General features: G+C 43.3%; 3 protein-coding genes across 8 annotated transcripts in view; 1 reads left to right on the top strand and 2 right to left on the bottom strand.

The window, feature by feature from the left end:
* The window catches only part of trib2 (tribbles pseudokinase 2), a 59,442-nt gene extending 57,318 nt beyond the window's left edge, over positions 1 to 2,124 (bottom strand). For both annotated transcript variants that reach the window (XM_086190482.1, XM_086190483.1), the window contains exon 1: positions 1,976 to 2,124. The gene's annotated coding sequence lies outside the window, so the exon portion shown is untranslated. The remainder of the gene's footprint in view (positions 1 to 1,975) is intronic.
* gzf1 (GDNF-inducible zinc finger protein 1) lies at positions 1,881 to 8,196 on the top strand. 4 transcript variants are annotated; one of them, XM_086190480.1, is made up of 8 exons: positions 1,881 to 2,257; positions 3,085 to 4,088; positions 4,215 to 4,398; positions 4,708 to 4,877; positions 5,617 to 5,711; positions 5,801 to 5,968; positions 6,073 to 6,230; positions 7,183 to 8,196. In XM_086190480.1, exons 2-8 carry the CDS (start codon positions 3,094 to 3,096, stop codon positions 7,942 to 7,944), a joined length of 2,532 nt encoding a protein of 843 aa, XP_086046606.1. In that variant the 5' UTR covers positions 1,881 to 2,257; positions 3,085 to 3,093; the 3' UTR covers positions 7,945 to 8,196. The 4 variants fall into 4 exon arrangements, with proteins under 4 accessions (XP_086046606.1, XP_086046603.1, XP_086046605.1 ...); XM_086190477.1 differs by having other exon boundaries at positions 3,082 to 4,088; XM_086190479.1 differs by having other exon boundaries at positions 2,973 to 4,088.
* A 714-nt stretch (positions 8,197 to 8,910) lies between these two features.
* On the bottom strand, positions 8,911 to 17,806 carry napbb (N-ethylmaleimide-sensitive factor attachment protein, beta b). Of its 2 annotated transcripts, XR_015110753.1 has the most exons (13): positions 17,576 to 17,806; positions 16,073 to 16,152; positions 15,651 to 15,767; positions 14,540 to 14,586; positions 14,157 to 14,234; positions 13,986 to 14,041; positions 13,259 to 13,343; positions 13,084 to 13,188; positions 12,936 to 13,004; positions 12,778 to 12,828; positions 10,009 to 11,526; positions 9,667 to 9,763; positions 8,911 to 9,394 (listed from the first exon to the last, which is right to left on the bottom strand). XR_015110753.1 is itself a non-coding variant. In XM_086190484.1 (11 exons), the coding sequence occupies exons 1-11, from the start codon at positions 17,674 to 17,676 to the stop codon at positions 11,425 to 11,427; spliced, it is 891 nt and encodes a 296-aa protein (XP_086046610.1). In that variant the 5' UTR covers positions 17,677 to 17,806; the 3' UTR covers positions 9,966 to 11,424. The 2 variants fall into 2 exon arrangements, 1 of the variants encoding a protein (XP_086046610.1); XM_086190484.1 differs by lacking the exons at positions 8,911 to 9,394; positions 9,667 to 9,763 and having other exon boundaries at positions 9,966 to 11,526.
* Between the last annotated feature and the right edge of the window lie 1,305 nt (positions 17,807 to 19,111).

The following is a 19,111-nucleotide window of genomic DNA, read 5'->3' as shown; positions in this document are numbered from 1 at the left end:
ACTCGTGAGCTCTGTTGAATTTCTTTGTCAAACGAGTCGCTGAAGAAGACGATAAGCAACATCACACTGACGACAGAAGAAGCGCGAAGCTAGTCGTGATGAGATCGAAGCCATGCACCCGTAACATAATGTTAGCTTTGTTTTCCTAAAGATTGCATTTACACCATCCATCCATCTTCCACAACTTATTACTGTTAAGGGTCGCTGGGGGGGTGGAGCCTATCCCAGCTGCCTTCAGGCGAGAGGTGGGTTCAACTTGGACGGGTCACCAGTCCACGCCAGGGACAGACAACCGTTCACACTCACAGTCACGACTACGGTCAATTTAGAGTCTGGATTAGCCTCGTCCCCTCTTGTTGTCTTTGGACTGTGGGAGGAAGCTGGAGTACCAGAGAGAACCCACACAGGAACAGGGAGAACATGGAGACTCCACACAGAAAGATCCTGTGCTCCAGGCGGGGCTCAAACCCGGAAATTTCTTACTGTGAGGCGACGGTGCTGACCACTGCACCACTGAACCACCTCATTTACACATTTAAAAAAATCTAAAATAAAAAGAATTGTGAAAGCAGCGTTAACTTGTGAAGATTTTCATCAAGTCCCATAAACTTTTGTTTGCCACAGAACTCCATTGCAGCAAAGAAAACCTTGTGTGAAATCCATCTGGTTTTGGTGGAGGGAGCCATTGATGATGCTAACCTCCATGTTGGCCTACACTCTTTAGTCCTGGAGACATGAGAAAAGTCAGCTCGTGTCACAGCTGAGAGTAAATTAAAATGGCATGCTTCCAAACTGACTGTTTGACCTTTTGTTATTTTGTTGATTTTGACAATCCTTATCCCACTGATTGGCACATAAAACGTAAGCTTCAAGTTTCCCTGTCATATCTGACAAAGCAACCTATGATACCATCAAAAAACAGAATTCCCGGCTGCATTTATATTTGCAAGTGATGTTACTTTGAACTTGAGACTGCTGAACCTTTTTTTTTTTTTTTTAATCACAAGAAGATTGTCGACAGCTCACTGCGACATTCAGAATCCTGAAGAAAAAAACAATACTCCTGTGGCCCAAGTGAAACTCACATCAAAGACAACCTTCTTGGAATTAACATGCATTTAACTGTCACTTTCAGTATTTCATTAAACTCCAGGCTTCTTTCCAAGGCAATACATTTACAACATATCTATATTTGCACTTACAGATTATCATATTTGCAGATATTGCTCGGTCTACGCAAAGATGAAATACCACTTGTATGAAAATTGTAGTGTAATGTCATAGAATGACAGTGATAGAGGGTGAACACGGTGTTCCTGGTCAGACTTGAAGTCTGCAACGCTTTGGTCTAGAGTGCAGCATGAGTCACCGGAACAGAGCAGATTGCTAGCTTGCAGAATTCATTAAGACAAATGTAAGGTATATGGATTTCCTCTGGAAGAAAAAAAGCACAAAAAAAACAACCCTTGGCAGCTGCAGACTAGCACCCTGGTGAATCCACAAGTAGCTTTCCACAGACCTTTGGAATGACAGCATGTATTTTGCTTTTCTCTATGATTTATGTCTGCCTAGATGTAAATGAGAAAAAAAACAGAATCTTTTGTTATCTAAGTACTTTATTCCTCAATAAGCTGCCAGAGAGAGCGAGAGCTGAAATTCAATATACCTTAAGAAAAATTCACGTTTTGCTTCAGTAGGCAAGCTTAACTTGTACATAAAACAGCTTCTGTAGCTTGTCATGTTGTCTTTCTAAGCTTTACAATGGCGCCACCTCGCGTTCAAGCCGCAATGTTGCACTAACAAACGAAGGTACGGTAACTACGTTACAAAATCACCCGATAAAAACGACGTTCTCACAGTTGTTGTGCTGTCCAATCTCTTTGTACGCATATTAACAGCCAAAATAAAGTTTGGACCTTGAAATACGAAGAATTATAAAAACGCAGCGTTAAAACGGACGTTATTTTTGACTTACGTATTGTTGTATCAAGCATAGCTCCAGCTAGCTAAGTGAGCGAGACAGTAACGTCGGTTTGAAAGGTAGCTAACCGGCGCTAAAGTTGTTTTTGATACTTTTCTAAATGATCCGGGAACAGTAGTAACGTCGATATATAATTACGAGCATGGCGGAAAACTGATCCCAAATCAGCCTCGGCGGCACCGGATGTTGCCGAGTAAAAAGGCAAGTGCCGTTTTCTACAGGAAATACATTCAACTGAGGAACATTGTTGAGGGCTGCCATCTTACCGACCTTACGGTAAGAAAAAGTTGCTTGGTGTTGATGTATCGTTAGCTGCTCCCACGGTCACTCATGCTCCAGTAGAAGTAGTGCGGGTTGGACATCCACCTGTCTAGTTAGGTTTCATGGCAGGTTAGCTCACTGCTAGTGCCTTGTACCGTGACATGCTAATTTCAGCTAGCAGTTAACGTAGCAGTGAACCCAGCGCGGCTTTGCTAGATCTTGTAGTTTGGAGATGTAGCTGCTTATATCCATGTCAGAGGAGACTTAGCATTTAGCTAGATTAGCTTTTTATTTCTATGCCAGCGAGCTATGCTAATTTGGTGGTACATTTTATCCAGCTAATGTTCACTGGAAGCATCTCACTTAAATACACTCACCCATCATGAAAGGGTGTCCCGATTGTGACATTTTGCCGATACTTTTTTTTTTTTTTTTTTTAAAAAGGAATTTATGAATAAATCCTATCATAACATCAATCTCTGTGGACGAATCAATCCAATTCATTTTCAAGATGTACCTGGATGAGAGTGTCTTAATTGATTATGCAGTTGCGTTTTACAAAATTAAAAGGAATGTTGATTTTTTTTTTTTTTTCAGGATCCTTATTTTCATTAAAAAGGCATTCATTAATTTTATTGTGTGATTTTTGTGGGGACCTGAAGACTCCGATGTGTGGGCAGAACATCACCACATTACCAAATATTTAATTTTAATGGTATCTTGATTTCAGTTGAACAACTTTTCAACCGACTGATGCCCCGATTAGTGGTTGCAGTTCTACAGTTCCGTGAAACAATTTCAGCCTTACGAGTCGCACGTTCCCGCCTGGTTTCTCTCAGCAGCACAGATGAATGATGGGAGTCAAGGTGGTTCAGCTGACCTCTAAATCCCACCATGAGTACCTCCTGGCCTCTCTGCACCGGATGAGGCAACAGGGTCAGCTGAGTGATGTCACGGTGCAGGTGGACTACCAGGGGGACGTGCAGGAGTTCCAGGCCCACCAGGTGATGCTAGCAGCATCTAGCGGCTACTTCCAGAACATCTTTCTCTCACAGGATACAGCTTCAGACAGGTTGTTACTCTCAAACATACACTCAAATGACTTCTCCAAGTTTTTGGAGTTTGTTTACACTGGTAAAGTGGAGGTAGCCAGAGATAAGATCGTTGATGTTCATGCAGCAGCAACATTTTTGGACTGTAAGGAGCTTGCAGTAATTTGTGACGAGGCCATGAGCGCCGGGATTCTACAAGAACCTGCGAAGAAAACAACTGAGTCAGATGTTGGAGATACAGATAGTGAGGCCACGAAAGACAAAATTAAAAAAGGAAAGAAGCCGCCAAAAAATCGCAAGCGCCTGCTCTCGCCGAAGAGCTCTGAGGGAGAGGCAGCTCCAAAAAGATTGAAGGCAAAGAGCTTGACGACAGAAGAAAAAAGACAAGGAGGGAAGCTAAAACTGAGGTTGGCTGGCCATAAAATCCTTCATAGACCTTTTAGTGCTAAAACAAAATCATTTAATATGGTTTACAAAGTCATCAATGAAGAGACAGAGGAAGGTGTGAACAGGGACAAAGCAGACAGTGGGAAGGCTCCTAAACAGAAGGAGAAACCAGGCCAGTCTTCACTACCCACCTCGGATGCGGAGGACAGCCGGTTGGAGGAGGATGTGCTGTGTAATGACCCTCAAGAACCCATGTTATCTCTTGGGGAGGAGGAGGAAGAGGAGCAGCAGGAGGGGGAGAATGGAGAGGCCAAAGAGCCAGTAAAGAGAACATCCAAGGCCCAGTTCCAGTGTAACAAGTGCCAGCGGACCTTCCACTATGAGAGGAGCTACTTGAAACACATCAGGTAGGTCAGAATGGTCATCTAAAGCAGGTTGGACCGAGAGCTCCTGCATGCGCTTGTGGAAGTTAACTCAACCTCAACCCTCCTTGGATGCTCGGTGTCACGTGTCCTCTGTTCACTCCCGGTCAGCACGTACCACGGAGTGAAAGCCGAAGTCATCTACCGCTGCGAGACCTGCCAGCAGACCTTCGCTAACCGCAGCAACCTGAAGATCCACGAGAAGCACGTCCACAGTAACGAGAGGCTGTTTCCGTGTGAAGCCTGCGCCAAGACCTTCAAACGGAAGAAGGATGTCGTCCGCCATCAAAGACAGGTGACAGGTTCAACACGCTACCTCTGTCTAAAGGCACCTGTACCCAGATTGATGAGGTTTCAGCAGGTTCTGCAAAGGTCTTAAAAGGATAATTGCTTAATTGTGATTTTCCATCACATTCCATTTGCATTTCTGGACAGTATGGATGTGAAACAGATATTTGAATTGAATTCATCATGGTTCTAAAAAGCCTAAAAACCTTCAGAAATGCCGAAAAGAAAAAAAAAATGAAACCCTGCAATATACAGTAGTCGCAATGATGTCACATTTCCCTGACGTGATCACTTCTGTCCACATCCTCCTGTTCAGGTACACGAACGCAACAATCGGCGTCACATGTGTCCTCAGTGTGGAAAAGCGCTCAGCTCCAAAACTGCCCTGGTGCTACACGTGAGAACTCACACAGGCGCCAAGCCATTCGAGTGCACGGACTGCGGGGCCAGGTTCACGCAGAACTCCGCCCTCAAAATGCACCGCAGGTACCGAGCTGACCGGCCAAAAGAAACTAGAATTAGACGCGTGGTTGTGACCGTTAGGAATGCACCGGTTAGTCGGATTCTGGGTTCTGAGTGTAATAGGCCTGACACTGATATTAATGGGCCGATAGTTTAAGTAGTTCCAAAACGTATACTTTGTGTTTCCTTTTTTTCGCTCATATTGATATTCTGTTTTTGTTGATCTTTATTCCCCTTCTTACCTTTCACATAGCAGACAAACACTGGCCGCAGCCTTGTGTGGATGTCATCTTATTCTCCAACACCAGTGTTAGTCAACAAGGAAAACATCAACCAGTACTGATACACGGCCGTTAAATCGCAGCACCCCTCGAACCATCCCAGGTTTTAATCCTGGGACCACTGGGGAGACTGCACAGCAACATTCTACTTGAGCGTACACCAGCCTTCCATGTTTGACAGTGTTCTGAATGGGCTTGGGGGTAGTAGAGGGAAATTCTACCCGTTTGTTTACTAAGCTCGGCACTCGTCCTGTCACTGATTGTGAACATAAGCAGCTTGAGCAGCTGGAAAACAGATGGTTTGGTTCAGTTCTCCTCAGAGGGATTTAATTCAAACCCTGTGTGTAACTTCACCAAAATATTCTTTTTACATTACGTTCTAACAGTTTGTGTTCTCTGGAATACTTTGATGTTCAAGAACACTGTAATAAATGACCAAAAACAAGAAGAAGAAGAAGCTGAAGCTCTTTGTCTGTGTCCAGGACCCACACGGGAGAGAAACCCTTCGCTTGTGACGAGTGTGAGGCCCGCTTCACCCAGAAGCACATGTTGGCCTATCATAAGAGGTCACACACAGGTAGGAGTGTCATCAGGTGGTGTCTTCTCAACTCATAACCGGAACCCAAGTGAAAAGCTGATTGTTTTTTTTCACATTTTGTTGTTCAGGAGAGAGACCCTTCATGTGTGAGTCCTGTGGGAAGAGCTTCGCCTCTAAAGAATACCTGAGACACCACTCCAACATCCACACTGGATCCAAACCCTACAAGTGTGAGGAGTGTGGTCGCAGCTTCGCTCAGAGGAACTCCCTCCACCAGCACTTAAAAATACACACGGGTAAATATCGACCTGTTTGCTCCTTCCTGTTCAGAGATAAAGGCATTCTCCTGACTCGCTGCAGTTATTCTCAAAATGTGTGTTTCATTGGTGGTGGCCGTCAGGTGAGCGTCCGTACAGTTGTAAAGACTGTGACAAGCAGTTCACCCAGCTCAACGCCCTCCAGAGGCACCAGCGCATCCACACCGGAGAGAAACCCTACATGTGTGGCCTCTGCAGCCGCACCTTCACAGACCAGTCCACCCTTCGCAGGCACACAACGGTCAGCACTTCGCTTTTGCATATCACACACAAAAAAAAAGAACATTTTCATTTGTGCGAGTAGTGTTGAGAAAAGTTGATGAAATCATGTTGCAGAGACTCTCCTGCGTACCGCGGCGTCATGCTGCCGTGACAGCAGCCACGGTTGCTGTTTTGCTTCTTTTCACAGAACCAAACAAAGCTGGTATTTTTATAACCTTTTCATATTTTGGATGTTATTTCACCAGTAGTGCAGCCTTCAAATTTGCTAATCGTTAACAGCCAGCGTGTCATCACGCCTCTCTGTAACCAATTTTTATTGGAGCAAGTTTTCTTTAATTAGAGCCATGACACGTTTCACGACATCCTCCGCATTTAGGCTGCGTTCAGACGTGTGTCTGACTAATATTTTGAACTCTGTTACCCTTACAACCAGAAATCCCAATTCTAGTAGCAAGTCATGCAACTTTATACCGATTGATACCTTTGTGCTCCCTCAGGGGAGCTCAGCACAGCTCGCAACAACAGGGTGCTACAGTGTCACAGCGCAGTAAACTGCTTCTTCCTGTGGATATCTTCCTGTCACATCTCTAGCTCTGGTGATTGGCTGCTACAATGTGACGTTAGGTTGTGTTTTTCTGAAAGTTGACTATGGTTCCACTTTCCTGCAGCACCAACCCTTGCAGCTAAAATGCACTAAATGCATATAAACACATGGCAGAACCTGCATTTACGCCGCAGCTTTCCGTTTGGTCTGAATCCAGCCTCACAGTGAGAGTGAACTTCAGACTTGCCTTTCACATTGATGTCACTTCCACACTGTGACTACCTCCACCACCAGTTTAACCCTTCATGGGTCTGGTGCAGTATTTCAGGGGCTGCGCATTCCCCTGACAACGTTGTTTAACAGGCAATATTTTTAGGGACAGCCTTGTAAGGCAGTTCTTCACTCATGAATCTATTCTAATCTTCAGATTCATGACTCGGATGCTCCCTGGAAGACCTACCTGGTGGTCCTGGAGGGAAACGTGGAGGACAAGAAAGCCAAATCACCCACGAAGGGAAGAGGAGAAAAGGAGAAGAAGAGCAAAGCTAGAAAAAGCGATGGTGGTGCTTCTGCTGCTGCTCGTGCTGATAATACTGATAAAACCCAAACTGATCCCATCATGGTGCCGGCTGAGCCAGTCACGCTCTCGTCTGAATGGCCCGGGCACGGCGCTATCGCTCTGGTCAGTCACAGCACGCTGGGCGGGATCACTGTCATCCACACCGACGTACCACCCGGGACGCAGATCCAGCCCATCGTAACCACTGACAGCACCGGCGCTAGCGTCATTTCTCTTGATAGCTCCACCCTGCCCGTGCCCTTCACTATACCCGTGTCCATGGCTCACACCCTCCCCCTGACCTCTGACCCTGCCTCCTCCGTGTCTCTGACTGAAACCACCCTGTCTGTTCCTGTGTCTGACGCGGCGTTAGCTTCAGTCTCTGAGACCCCCATCATCTCTACATCATCTGTCCTAGAAACAGCAGCCTCGCAGACCATTTTGGCTCCAGTTTCAGAGAGCCAGGCCTCCTGTGACACTGATATTTTGACTCCTGACATTCAGACAGTGGTCGTTTCTGAGAAGGTTTTTGAAAACAAAGACATGGCTACTGTCCAACATGATGGGGAACAAAGAACTGATGACACACTAGCAGAACCTAAAGGGGTCTCAGCTGAAGCTGACTCATAGAAGACCTATGTAGAGTTATATCTGGGTACTTAAAACCCCATTTCACTCCATATTTGTAGTTTATTTGATGTTTTGGAGCAGCTATCTTGGATTGTATTGTGGTCTTGGCAGTCCCTGAATTTGTGTTCTGACCATTTGTTGTTTCATCCTTATCCATCCAGTGTTGTTTTTCAGGCTTGGATGTGACAAGATTATCATTAAAATTACGAGTCTCTCGATCTCTACTCACATTTGGAAGTCAAATCATGCGTTTTCCATATCCATCATCACAAACGAGATGTCACCTGGCGTGCAGTGTGTTGGGTAGGGATAATGGAAGGGGAATATTTGGCCATTGAATGAAGTAAATTTCATATTTCACAACTTAACACTGCACCGAAGGACTCCTGGATTTATTAATGTGTGTCTCTGGGTCAGAAGGATAATATAGTAAGAGTGCATTTGGATGCGGATCTGGTGCTGAATCCAGAACGACACTCCCAGTGAATCCTCAAGTAGTTTCCCACACATGCTGGAATGACTGAGGGAATACATGATTGAATCAGTATGATTTTTTTTGGGGGGGGGGGGGGGTAATTCTGTAGATGATGAATATGAATTATGAGACCTAAATCCTTCTACATTCTGGTTCCTTTCTCCACAGTTGTCCTCTAATGAGCCGTTTAGCTCCGCTGTGTAAAATGCGTCAGGACGTATCAATGCTGCCTTAACTAACAGAACGCTTTATTTTACAGAAACTTTAAAGATGGTAACTTGAGCCTTCTCAAGTCTGTAGGTGTTTAAAACAAGTCCCTTCAGAAGGAAAGATTTTTTTATAGTCATTAAGTAGAAGATTAAAATGAACTCGGCAAAACAGATTTTGAATGCTTGCAAATAAGTAGGCTAATTACATTTTATAATAATGGAATGAGATGCTAAAATTAAGTCAGACATCAGATAAAAGTATAAAAACAGGACACACGAAGACGCGGCCTCCTGTCAGAGTTTTCATTTTTTCTTGACCCCTAGTTGAGACGGATTATCGGAATCAGGCACCAGTACTGAAGTTATTCCCATATCGACTGACTTGACGCCCAGATTGGATCACGGAATGATGTTTCTGATCCACTCACTGATCCAGATTCCATTCCATCACTCGTGCTGAACAATGAAACCACATGTAACACCACACGAGACCCGTCACCGATCCACGGTTTCAAATTAAGTTCTCTGAATTACAGCGAAATTTAAAGCTTTTGTCAGTTTTTGCTCTTTTGATGAAAGAGCTGCTCCGTCCACTATCACTGTCAGCACCAGAGCGGCAGAGCTGAACGTACTTCAGTACTATAGATGTCTGGCTGTACTGGCTGGAAACTTGTCAGGTCACAGACCTCGACAGCCACCCCTGGAGCTCACGTCCCTCCTGGAATGTTTTGCACAATGTTGCCAGCAAACAGGGATGAGCAAAAACCTGTAATAAATGTAACATTCAGGCTTGACAGTGCCCAGAAAAGTACATTTGGCCGATTCAGTGTGATTTTATACAAATGTTCATCACAGTCAAATAGGAAAGTGCTCTGTGGGATTGTTAGGAGTTTTTGAATCAATTTTTTTCAAAATAAAATTACTTTTCAGCTGAAGGTAATTCAGTTAGGGTTTTCTATTGATATGGGATTATCAAGCACATCCCTGGTTCTGTTAATACTGGCAAAAAGCATTTCGTATTTAAGAGTATTTACTCACTTTCGAAACTGCCTTCTCTACTGCCCCACTGCTAGCGTTCATTGCAGCTAAGCTAACTAGCAGTTAGCCATCCGGTGGGCGGTCTTGGAGCTCTGTACTGCACACAGAGAGGAGAGAAGGATTCATCTGTTTGTCCAGCTCTAAAAATGAAGGCCAATAACCAAATTTCCTCAGATATGAGGCTCCCTCGAATAAAAGGTTTTAATTAACGATTAGTGCAACCCTGGTGTGAACCTCACAGCGAGATGGTGTAGTGTCTTGGTGTGTAAAGCTAAGAGGCAGCACAGCAAAACTTGGGTATATTGACTTTATTGTCCTTTCACACAAGCATACAGATCGTACCTGGAGTCCATCGTCATTCCACCTGGAAGGAGCTGAGTACACAGGGATGACGGACCCCTCAGAGAAAACTTTGGTCTTGCTCACACTAGTGAATGTAACACAACACGTAGTAACTATACACAATGACATGCTTAGCGACTGGCCGTGTGGAAGAGTAAACCTTCAAAGAGCTCACAACACAGCAGAGATGAGTGGCTAATGGTTCCCCGGCACGTTGCTGTTTGTTTCATTCAAAAACTCCACGGGTGAACTACAACTCACGAACATCCAAAGAATCATCGACAAATCCTAAAGCAACGATAAATCATGCTCGAGCAAGAAAAGCATGACTGGAAATATAATCAGCTGTTGTGATTAAATACAAATGTTTAACAGTCTACACTTGGTGCATATCATTCACCTTCATCAAGAAGAGTCTCTCCCCCTGGTGATCACATGGAAACCAAACAAACACGTGTGGCTCCGGTGGTTTTAACGCTGCATTCATGTGATGTTGAAACACGAGTTGCTGATGTCATAAATAAAGAAACTTGCCGGGTCAAAGCCCATTTTTGATTACAGTAAGTAATTATGCATCTGCCCCGTTGCTGTTTAAAAGCTTTTAGTGGTCAGAGTATAGGATGCAATATGTCTGGCTTTACTGCGTGTGTAGTTAACACAATTTGGAGATCAAACAGTCATGTGGTATCAATAATAACTGATATCCATGTAGAGTGAACCAGATTAAATTGATCACCTGATCCATTCTCTCTGGAAACGGTTATTCATGTCTTGGTTTAACGCTCTGAGCATTCAAATGCAACTCGTCCTCCCTCTGCTTCCTCGAAGCATCGCCAGCTTGTGAAGTCGTTCTTTTCTGACATCACATGGATGCAGCATCAGTAACTCCAGCTGCAACACAATCAAAATAAAATATCTGTACATTCTTTAAATCCAAACACGTCATGATGGTCTTTAGTAAAAGAAGCTGAGACATTTAAAGAACTATAAAAGTAACTGAATAAAACAAAACGAAAAAAAACCCCAGCTGGACCTGACTAAGTAAAACTAATAGTACAAAACATGCAGTGCTTGTTGTCAATACTAACATCAGTTTCTGAAATCCCCCCTCCCCAGCCCCCGCCCCCGCCCCAAGCTGGGACAGACTCCAGCGTAAAAATATGCAGCAATCCTCTAGAAGAGGAGAGGGCGGGAGGATTTACATTCAGACCAGATTCAGATTCAGATTCGCCCGGTAGGGAAGCAGAGAGTGAATTATTCAAAAATCACCAGCGGACACTCCTCCCAGGATGCTATACAGAATAAGGTGAGCGACAGAGTGTGTGTGAGTGTGCGTGTGCGTGTGTGTGTGTGTGTGTGTGAAAGCATGCGTGATGGACCAATCCCTCCATGCTGCATTTCTGCTGCGGCTCTCTTTCATTTCAGGTCTCCTTCATCGCCCTGGATGGTCTTTTTGATGCGCAGCAGGAGGGTTGTGTGCCACTGGTCCAGACGGGAGATGGAGTCAAACTCCTTCACCTGCGGGACAGGAGGCGTGAATAATCAAATCCATCTGACTTAATTGTTACAGATTCTTGTTTGTTAGCCCTACTTATCAACTACAAGGCCCAAAATATATCAGCGATTTGTTTTCCAAGTATAAACCTGGTGTCTTAATCTATTCTCACTCCTTGAGTTTATTTGTCTGGTCCAAATCAGTTGCTCCAAGAGAAAAATCCAACTAAACCGTTATGATTCACCTTGTGAGAGCATTCACTGGGTTAATAGGTTAAATACCTCTGAGAAGGGAGTGTGACAGTGACTTCTTTTGCAGATATCTTCTCCTTTTTTTAACTCTACGGCAACTGCTGCAGTTTAGCTGCTCTGATGCGTCCAAAAATGCAAAGAGCACCTGATTACAGGAGCTGTGTAGGCTCAAACCTGTGGTGGTTGCATCAGACAGAGGTCAGAGTACAGAATAAAGTCCAACCAGAGTTTGTTTGGGACTGAGAGCCCTGAGCGCAGGTTGTTTTGGTCTGGACCACAGTATGGTTGCTGTGCTCACAGCTGCCCGAACAAATTGCACCCAGGGGCAAAACATACCAGAGACTGATTCAACCGACCAGACTAAGCAGGTGGGGAAGCACCCTGCACAGACTTGTTTCCAATAGAACAAGATGAAGTGGTCATCATGCTGGAAACTGCTGAAATCAGCTCTCCTGGGAACTTCCCCCAAAATGTAGATAAAGACCGTCCTTCTTCCTTACTGGTTTTGATGCCATTTTCCCTTCTGATTCAAACCTGTCTGTGCCTTTAAACCTTCAAATCTCGACTTCTTTCACATCATGTTTTGAAAGTAAGAGTAAACTCGCACTTTGTCAATAAATCCTTCGACCGTGATCACATCTACTCCTGAAGCACCATTATCATTTACTTGATGACCAAATAACAGCCATAAAAAGATGTCAAGTAGCCTCAGCGCTAATACAGGTAATTAAAATGAGAGGGAAGGAGGTAAACGCTGCGAAACTCTGTGTTCGCGTGTCACTGTTAGCTTTACTGTAAAGTTGTTGTCTGACTTTGAGTTAACTTTGTAAAATCTTGCAGGAGCTCAGCGGTGATTGCTTATCAGAATGGCATCAGTGTGTGCCAGTTTCACATAGAACACACGGCCCTGGAGGACCTACTGGATACCTGAGATCAAGCTTTCAACTTCCTGGAACACTCGAGGGATCCAACAAACTTACAAGCAATGGGATTCCTGTCTTCTGTTAAAAGCTGAGAACTTACTGCCTCTGTGAACGCTTCGCTGTTCTGTTCCTCATGAGCCTCCAGAAGTTTCTGTTAAAACAACAACAACAACAAAAAAAAACGAATGTAGGTTACTCAGATTAGGGAACCAAAAAAGTAAGCCATCAAATTCCTCAGAGTTCTTAACCGTGAGCTACCTTCAGCAGTTTGCATTCTCGGGACTCTGAGAAAGCCGGGAACATCTCCTCGTATTTCTCAACAGCTATCTGTGGAGACAGTGTTCAAATCACAGCACAGATTTCTCCCCTAAAACCCTGAGAATAATCCACAGAGATGTAAACTCGCCTTAGCGTTGAGCTCGTCGACGATGAAGTGACACAGGGCTGCTTTGAAAAAATATTCTTTGGCGCTGTATTTCAGCAAAGGGTTGTCCATAGTGTTGGCCCCGACCTGCAAACGCCCAGATCACTCGTTAGAAAGCAGCAGAGTCCATTTAAAGTGTAGACCCACGAGTACACACCTGCTCGTAGATCTCGATGGCCTTCTGGTACTGTTCCAGCTGGGCGCAGTAAGCCCCGACCTTCAGGAGACACTTGTTGGCAGAACTGGAGGTGGAAGAGAAAAGGAAAGACTTGAAATAATCAACCACGGCGATCGACTGGCACATCTTTGAGACGTTAGAGGGGATGTTTAACACCCAGAGTGTATTAGTCGAACGTGCACCTTCGCAATGCCGCTTCCAACTTCAATTCTGCTGTGACTTAATTGTAATAAACTGATCAAGATACTAATGTCGTAACAACAAGATGCTTATTTTTTTACAAAGTGTAACTGCATGTGTTGTCATATCATCCAGAAGATTAAAAAAAAAAAGAGTTTAAAGTTTAAAATGGCTGTTTGTTTTTTTTAATGGAGTTTCGCTTCGATCACATTGGATGTGGCGGAACTTTTAAAGTCTAGTGGTGCAAGAGAAAGAAAATTGTGATTCTTTTCATGAAAATCCTGAATTTATTTATTGAGTTAAACTCCATAACCAATTGGATATAATTGTATTGGTATCATCTTGAATTGGAAAAGGTCCGGTATGGCTCACCCCTGCCTGACATTTAAAAAGTCCACTAAAATAATTCAGCGTCTTCTTCAACTTGTATGAATGGTCCACGATCAATAACACAAAGAAAAACCACAACGAATCATTGTTTGGATAAGGAATTCTGGTAAAGTCAGCATAATAAAAGAACCAGTACCTGTTTGATTCCTCTCCTTTGTAGTAGTCTGCTGCTTGTTCATAATGTGCGATAGCCTTTACAAAACACAAACACGGTTACGTCATGATCCTGCAGGCAAACACGTCCACTAACAGTAGAATGAATTAGCACTCGTCCACTGTGTAAATGAAGGTATATTTATACTTTTACCTTTTCTATATCCACCAGATCGGACTCGTAGATCTCTGCGATGCTGATGTGGTGTTTGGCTGCGATGGTGAATCTTCCCTGGAGGAGGAGGAGGAGGAGGAGGAGGAGGAGGAGGAAGAGAAATCATCAGTATCTGGATCAATCCACGGATGCCTGCAACGTCCATGAGCGTGGTAGAGAAGCGAAGTCAAGTGGTCGCCCATGGCTTCACTTCGACATGGTTTGGGCTTTAAAATGAATCCAGGGGAGGAGTGCGAGCAGGAGATGCGATGAAGGTGTTGTCGAGTAACGTTCTAGAACTAACACTGGAGTAAAATAAAGGTTTACAAAAGCACAAGGCAACAACGAAGATGAAGTGATACACAGTTCTATGTGCATCTTACCATGTCTGTGTATATGTCGATGGCAGCGTTTAAACACTTGATTGCCTCTTTTGGCAGCATAGAGGGAAGAGCAGGAAAGAGTTAGACATCGTAATGGTTAGTCAGGGTCGTTAGTCATCGCTCTGTGCTGCAACAAGGTGAGATGTGGCACCAACCTAATGTTGCAAGTACAACCATTAGAAAATAAACCCTCCTCTCCTTTCAAAAAACTTAAGATCTGACAGGCGGCGACCGGTCCTCCAGATCAATATCTGCATCTGTGCTTCAGAGACGATTAAATTAGACCGTAGAGGGAGAACCCGGACCACCATCGATCAACTGATGGTAAATGCCGTGCAATTAAAGCGCAAGAACCCAATGGAATTGTTAGTGTTTTGGCAATGTAGGAAAATAATCAATGGCTCATCTCAGGAGAAATCTCCTGTCCTGCTTGTCCAGCCTCGCAGTAGGAGGCCTCCAACACAAAGGGTGGGGCAATAAAAATCTATTTACCCTGTGACGACAGACATCAGTCTACTGGTGGAGACGAGGGAACTGTACTTATTTACGGGTGTCAGGACTCGTTTCTGTGTAGCTCCATAGGTGTAAAGTCTGTGACAAATTTCGGGGCTTGGCAGCGCATCTGGGTGAAAGGGCAAGACGGCGTTGGCGGCGTACTGAAGCTCAACGCTCAGTCCAGGCCACAGTAAGACTCAAGTGAGGGTTTTAAAACCTCGCCTGAAAGCCAAGTACCTCACCCAATTACAGCTAAGCTTAGCACCACATCAAGTTAGCAGTTACACGTTTGGCAGTTTGGAATTTCACATTTTTTTTAGTATTTAAGAGAATGTAAAGCATCAAGGAAAAAAAAAAAAAAAGGATACTGGGTTCAAATGTAAACTGTACCCAGACCTACGTGTGTAAGAACCTCACGCTAACCTTGCAACCTTGGGAGGAACATGATTCATTTCTACTGTATCAAGTAGTATATTCTTTTACTGCGATGTAATACAACAGAATATCACGGCTGCATCACCAAGCCCTACTAACATCAAGTTTACTGCAGACAGTTTATAAAAAGGGGGTCATGGTGACAGTGACCTTCACACCAGGTAGCACTGCACAGTCTCACCATTAGGATCTGACTTTTTGTAGGCATTTCCAGCGTCGATGAAACTGGTGGCGCAGTCGTGTTTGTTCTGCAGCTGCATGTGGAGACGAGCAGCCTTGCAGAACGCGCTCCCGGCAGCTGGAGAAGGGAAGACATTTTCATACCTTGATTTTTTTTTTTTTTTAAATCTTTACCAGTCATACCTGCTTGCTTTATGCAGACAATGTACTTTATGCTCATAATTCTACTTTATATATATATATATATATATATATATATATATATACATATATACATATATACACACACACACACACACACTTGTGGCACGTTCACAAGTGCTGTGCTTTGCACTTTACATGCCAGAAAAACGGCTAAAGTATCTTACAGCCTCGCCAGTGAGCGTAAATTTATGGCGTAGAAGAGGAACGAGGGTATCGTACCACTCCAGTTCTTGGCCATCTTGAACATGTTGGCAGCTCTGCAGTACATCTCACATGCCTCTTCCACTTTGTGATGACCTCTATAAAAAGAGAAAAAAAAAACAAAACACTAGGACTAATGAGGCAAAAAGGTGATAAACTGTACTGTGTGCCAGGCTATTGTATTTCTATGGAGATGCAGCACTCAAATCGGTGGGCTGCTAGCTTAAATAAATTCCTGTGCACATGCAATATAGATCAGCATCCCTCCATGACAACAAGTGGACCCCTGGGAGCCGGTTGGAGTTGTAACACTGCAGCCATTCAATCATGGCAGAGGATTACATCACTGCTGGGTCAGTCACAGAATTACCAGTACAAAGCCCAGCTCATGCTCACAACAACTAACCAACATCTGGAGGTCAGCTGGAAGCTCAGGAAAATAACAGAGTCATGAAGGCTGCAAGATCTTTAAGATTTAATCCGACGCAAGCTCATGCATCACGAATGAAATAAGACACGGTTCCATGATCTAGATTTTGAACACTTTATAACTGACTATTTCAACGTTACAGGTACATGTAAAGACTTTTGAAATGACAACCATCTGGCAGAGAGTCAAGACTGCAAGTAAAAAATAACAGATAAATATTTGCCGAATCTCTATTTAAGCAGCCAGCCTGAATGTTATGACAGTACACGCAAGGTCACTTATTTTTCTTCAATATTGTTAGGGAGATATAAGGGACTAGAGTTGTGGCTCAGACCCAAGCTACTCATGGTATTTATTTAGCACGTATTTTGTCACAGGACTAAACACAGCATTGAGGCAGAAGAAATAAATATTAACTTCTTCTTGCTCCTATTTGGACATGTAATTTTTTTAAAAATGTTTTGCTAAGTCTAATATGGCCTATTAAGGTTGCACACACGTTTTGAAATAAACAATACCAATAAATGAAAAGCTTAAAATTTCTATTATGGGATCAATATAAATGTTTAATAGTTAAAAACAACCATTTTGCTGACTTGTGCTGTTTTATAGTAATTCTGTGTTGAATGATAGGGCAACACCAACAAGCCAGTGACATCAGCATTACTCAGGTAATATTTGGACACAGGTTAAACCAACCAAACTCTTAACTTTGTTATCATATTTTGCCAGAGACCTCATTATTATTATTATTATTATTGCTCACCATTAGCTTCACGTGCTAACGCTGTCCTGGAGAGTCATGGACAGCTGGCTTGTTTACAGTGTTGACAGCTAACTTAGCTAACTGATTAGCTGTAGTTGTTAATGACACGCGCTGTCTTTCACTTGTTTAATCTTTATTTAGCGTCTTACTAATTAACAAAGAGGAGGTGGTGGTGGTGATGGTTGTTAAATAATTATACATATATATATTTATATATATATATATATATATATATACACATATTGATATATAGAAGCAGGCTGCGTGCCAGCGTTGAGAGTTAAGTCTGGCTAGCTGTGTGTTCTTTGGTGCAGTGCTGCCTTACCCTCCAAACATTCCTCCCAAAAAAGAGCCCGAAGACTTGACTTTTTTGTCAGCGTCGGCCATTAGCTGAATGGCTTCCTTCTCTTTCCCGGAGTTATCCATGTTTTAGCTAAATGTGGTACAAATGTATACTTGGAGAGGGGAGGAAAAAAAAATACCCGCAGAGGATTCAGCTGTGCACAGTGGGGATTACAGTCGAGGGGGGTTTATTTAGCGTAGGCGTGTACCAGCTAGTGGCTTAGCCGAGCACCGTGTCATCGCGGGAGTTGGAGTGCTTTTCGAGGCTAGCGGCGGCGCCTCAGAAACGGAAGAGAACTACAACTCCCATGAAAGGTATATCGCGTGTTACGTAGCATCTTTTAGTAATATATGTATACTTTCTGTTCACTATTTGTCGCGAAAAAAAACTTTTTTTTCCACATGTGCATAAACGTTCAGTATTTTTTTCAAATTGCTAAAAATATTACAAAGCAGCAACTCAATTTATGTATTTTGATGATCTGTGCAGCAGAGGGCGCTGAGATATTATAACTGACACAGGAACACAATTCAAATTGAGATATTTTTTATTTTATCTTATTTTACTGAGCCGAGTCACCTTTCGGCCCTTGTAAGTACACTTCACATTATTCTTAACCACATAGTCAAAAACCTGGTAAATTTTAGAGCTTCTTCGTACAACTTAATTCATTCTACAATGAGATTTTACATTTCAGTATGACTCCATATCTAAAAATAATTTAAAAAAAAATAAAAACCACTGTTTCAGCTAACTCGGATTAATTGTCGAGGAAATTCTTTCACATTATATAAAATAAGCGAATAACCAGCGGCAGCAGACTCAGAGTGAGTCTGAGGATGTCAAATCCACAGTGCTGCACCTGGACAGAGATTCATAGAAATTTCTTCTGAATAAGCACACGAAAGGCCAGACTGCAAACCGAAACTCTGATCGGCCAGATTGGTGTCAAGGTTCGCTGACAACCTTTGATTAGCTCATGCTGTTGTCATCAGTGTGCATCTATGAGGTCCCCTGAGAGCTTGCGCAGTAGGAGCAAGTCGTTCCATCAGCATTCTTGGAGTGGCAACTGTGCAGTATAAATCAAACCGCAGTGCAAACTCTGCCAATTGTGTTGTTGTTTTTTGTAAATCTCCATGACTTTTACTGCAGTTTTGACCTGACTAATGTCCATTATGACATCAATTGTGGCTCTGGGAAAAAACTAGGAATTTACTTTTTCATCTTTGGCAGGAACGGGTTTCATAGAGATGCACCACCTGTGGGGTGGGTGGATTTTCTGGGTGAAGCACTCACTTGCATGGACTGTAACAAAACTTGTGAACAAGAAATAACTTTTTTTTTTTTTTAAAACAACCCACACACTTATGAGAAAAGAATTACTTGTAATTGATATTTCACATTTCCTTTTAGTCCCAATAGAGTGCAGTGACATTTTAGCACAAGCATGTTTCGGGAGTTAACCTTAAAATGCAAAAATAACGTGGACTCTCCACTCAAATGATGTGGAGAAGAGGA

This window comes from Aulostomus chinensis, chromosome 20 (assembly GCF_037954235.1).
Source record: "Aulostomus chinensis isolate RoL2024-O1b breed Wild chromosome 20, RoL_Achi_v1.0, whole genome shotgun sequence".
NCBI lineage: Eukaryota > Metazoa > Chordata > Actinopteri > Syngnathiformes > Aulostomidae > Aulostomus > Aulostomus chinensis.
The sequence above is the reverse complement of the archived record's forward strand: the minus strand, read 5'-3'. Positions and strand labels throughout refer to the sequence as shown.

What these genes read in the sequence shown, in the direction of transcription:
- gzf1 (XM_086190480.1), top strand. Translation starts at nt 3,094, where the DNA reads ATGATGGGAGTCAAGGTGGTTCAGCTGACCTCTAAATCCCACCATGAG. An exon ending in AGCTACTTGAAACACATCAG is followed by an intron (nt 4,089 to 4,214) that starts GTAGGTCAGAAT and finishes ACTCCCGGTCAG; the next exon opens with CACGTACCACGGAGTGAAAG. An exon ending in GCCCTCAAAATGCACCGCAG is followed by an intron (nt 4,878 to 5,616) that starts GTACCGAGCTGA and finishes GTCTGTGTCCAG; the next exon opens with GACCCACACGGGAGAGAAAC.
- napbb (XM_086190484.1), bottom strand. Translation starts at nt 17,676, where the DNA reads ATGGATAACTCCGGGAAAGAGAAGGAAGCCATTCAGCTAATGGCCGAC. An exon ending in GATGGCCAAGAACTGGAGTG is followed by an intron (nt 15,768 to 16,072) that starts GTACGATACCCT and finishes TCCCTTCTCCAG; the next exon opens with CTGCCGGGAGCGCGTTCTGC. An exon ending in ATCTGGTGGATATAGAAAAG is followed by an intron (nt 14,042 to 14,156) that starts GTAAAAGTATAA and finishes TGTTTTGTAAAG; the next exon opens with GCTATCGCACATTATGAACA.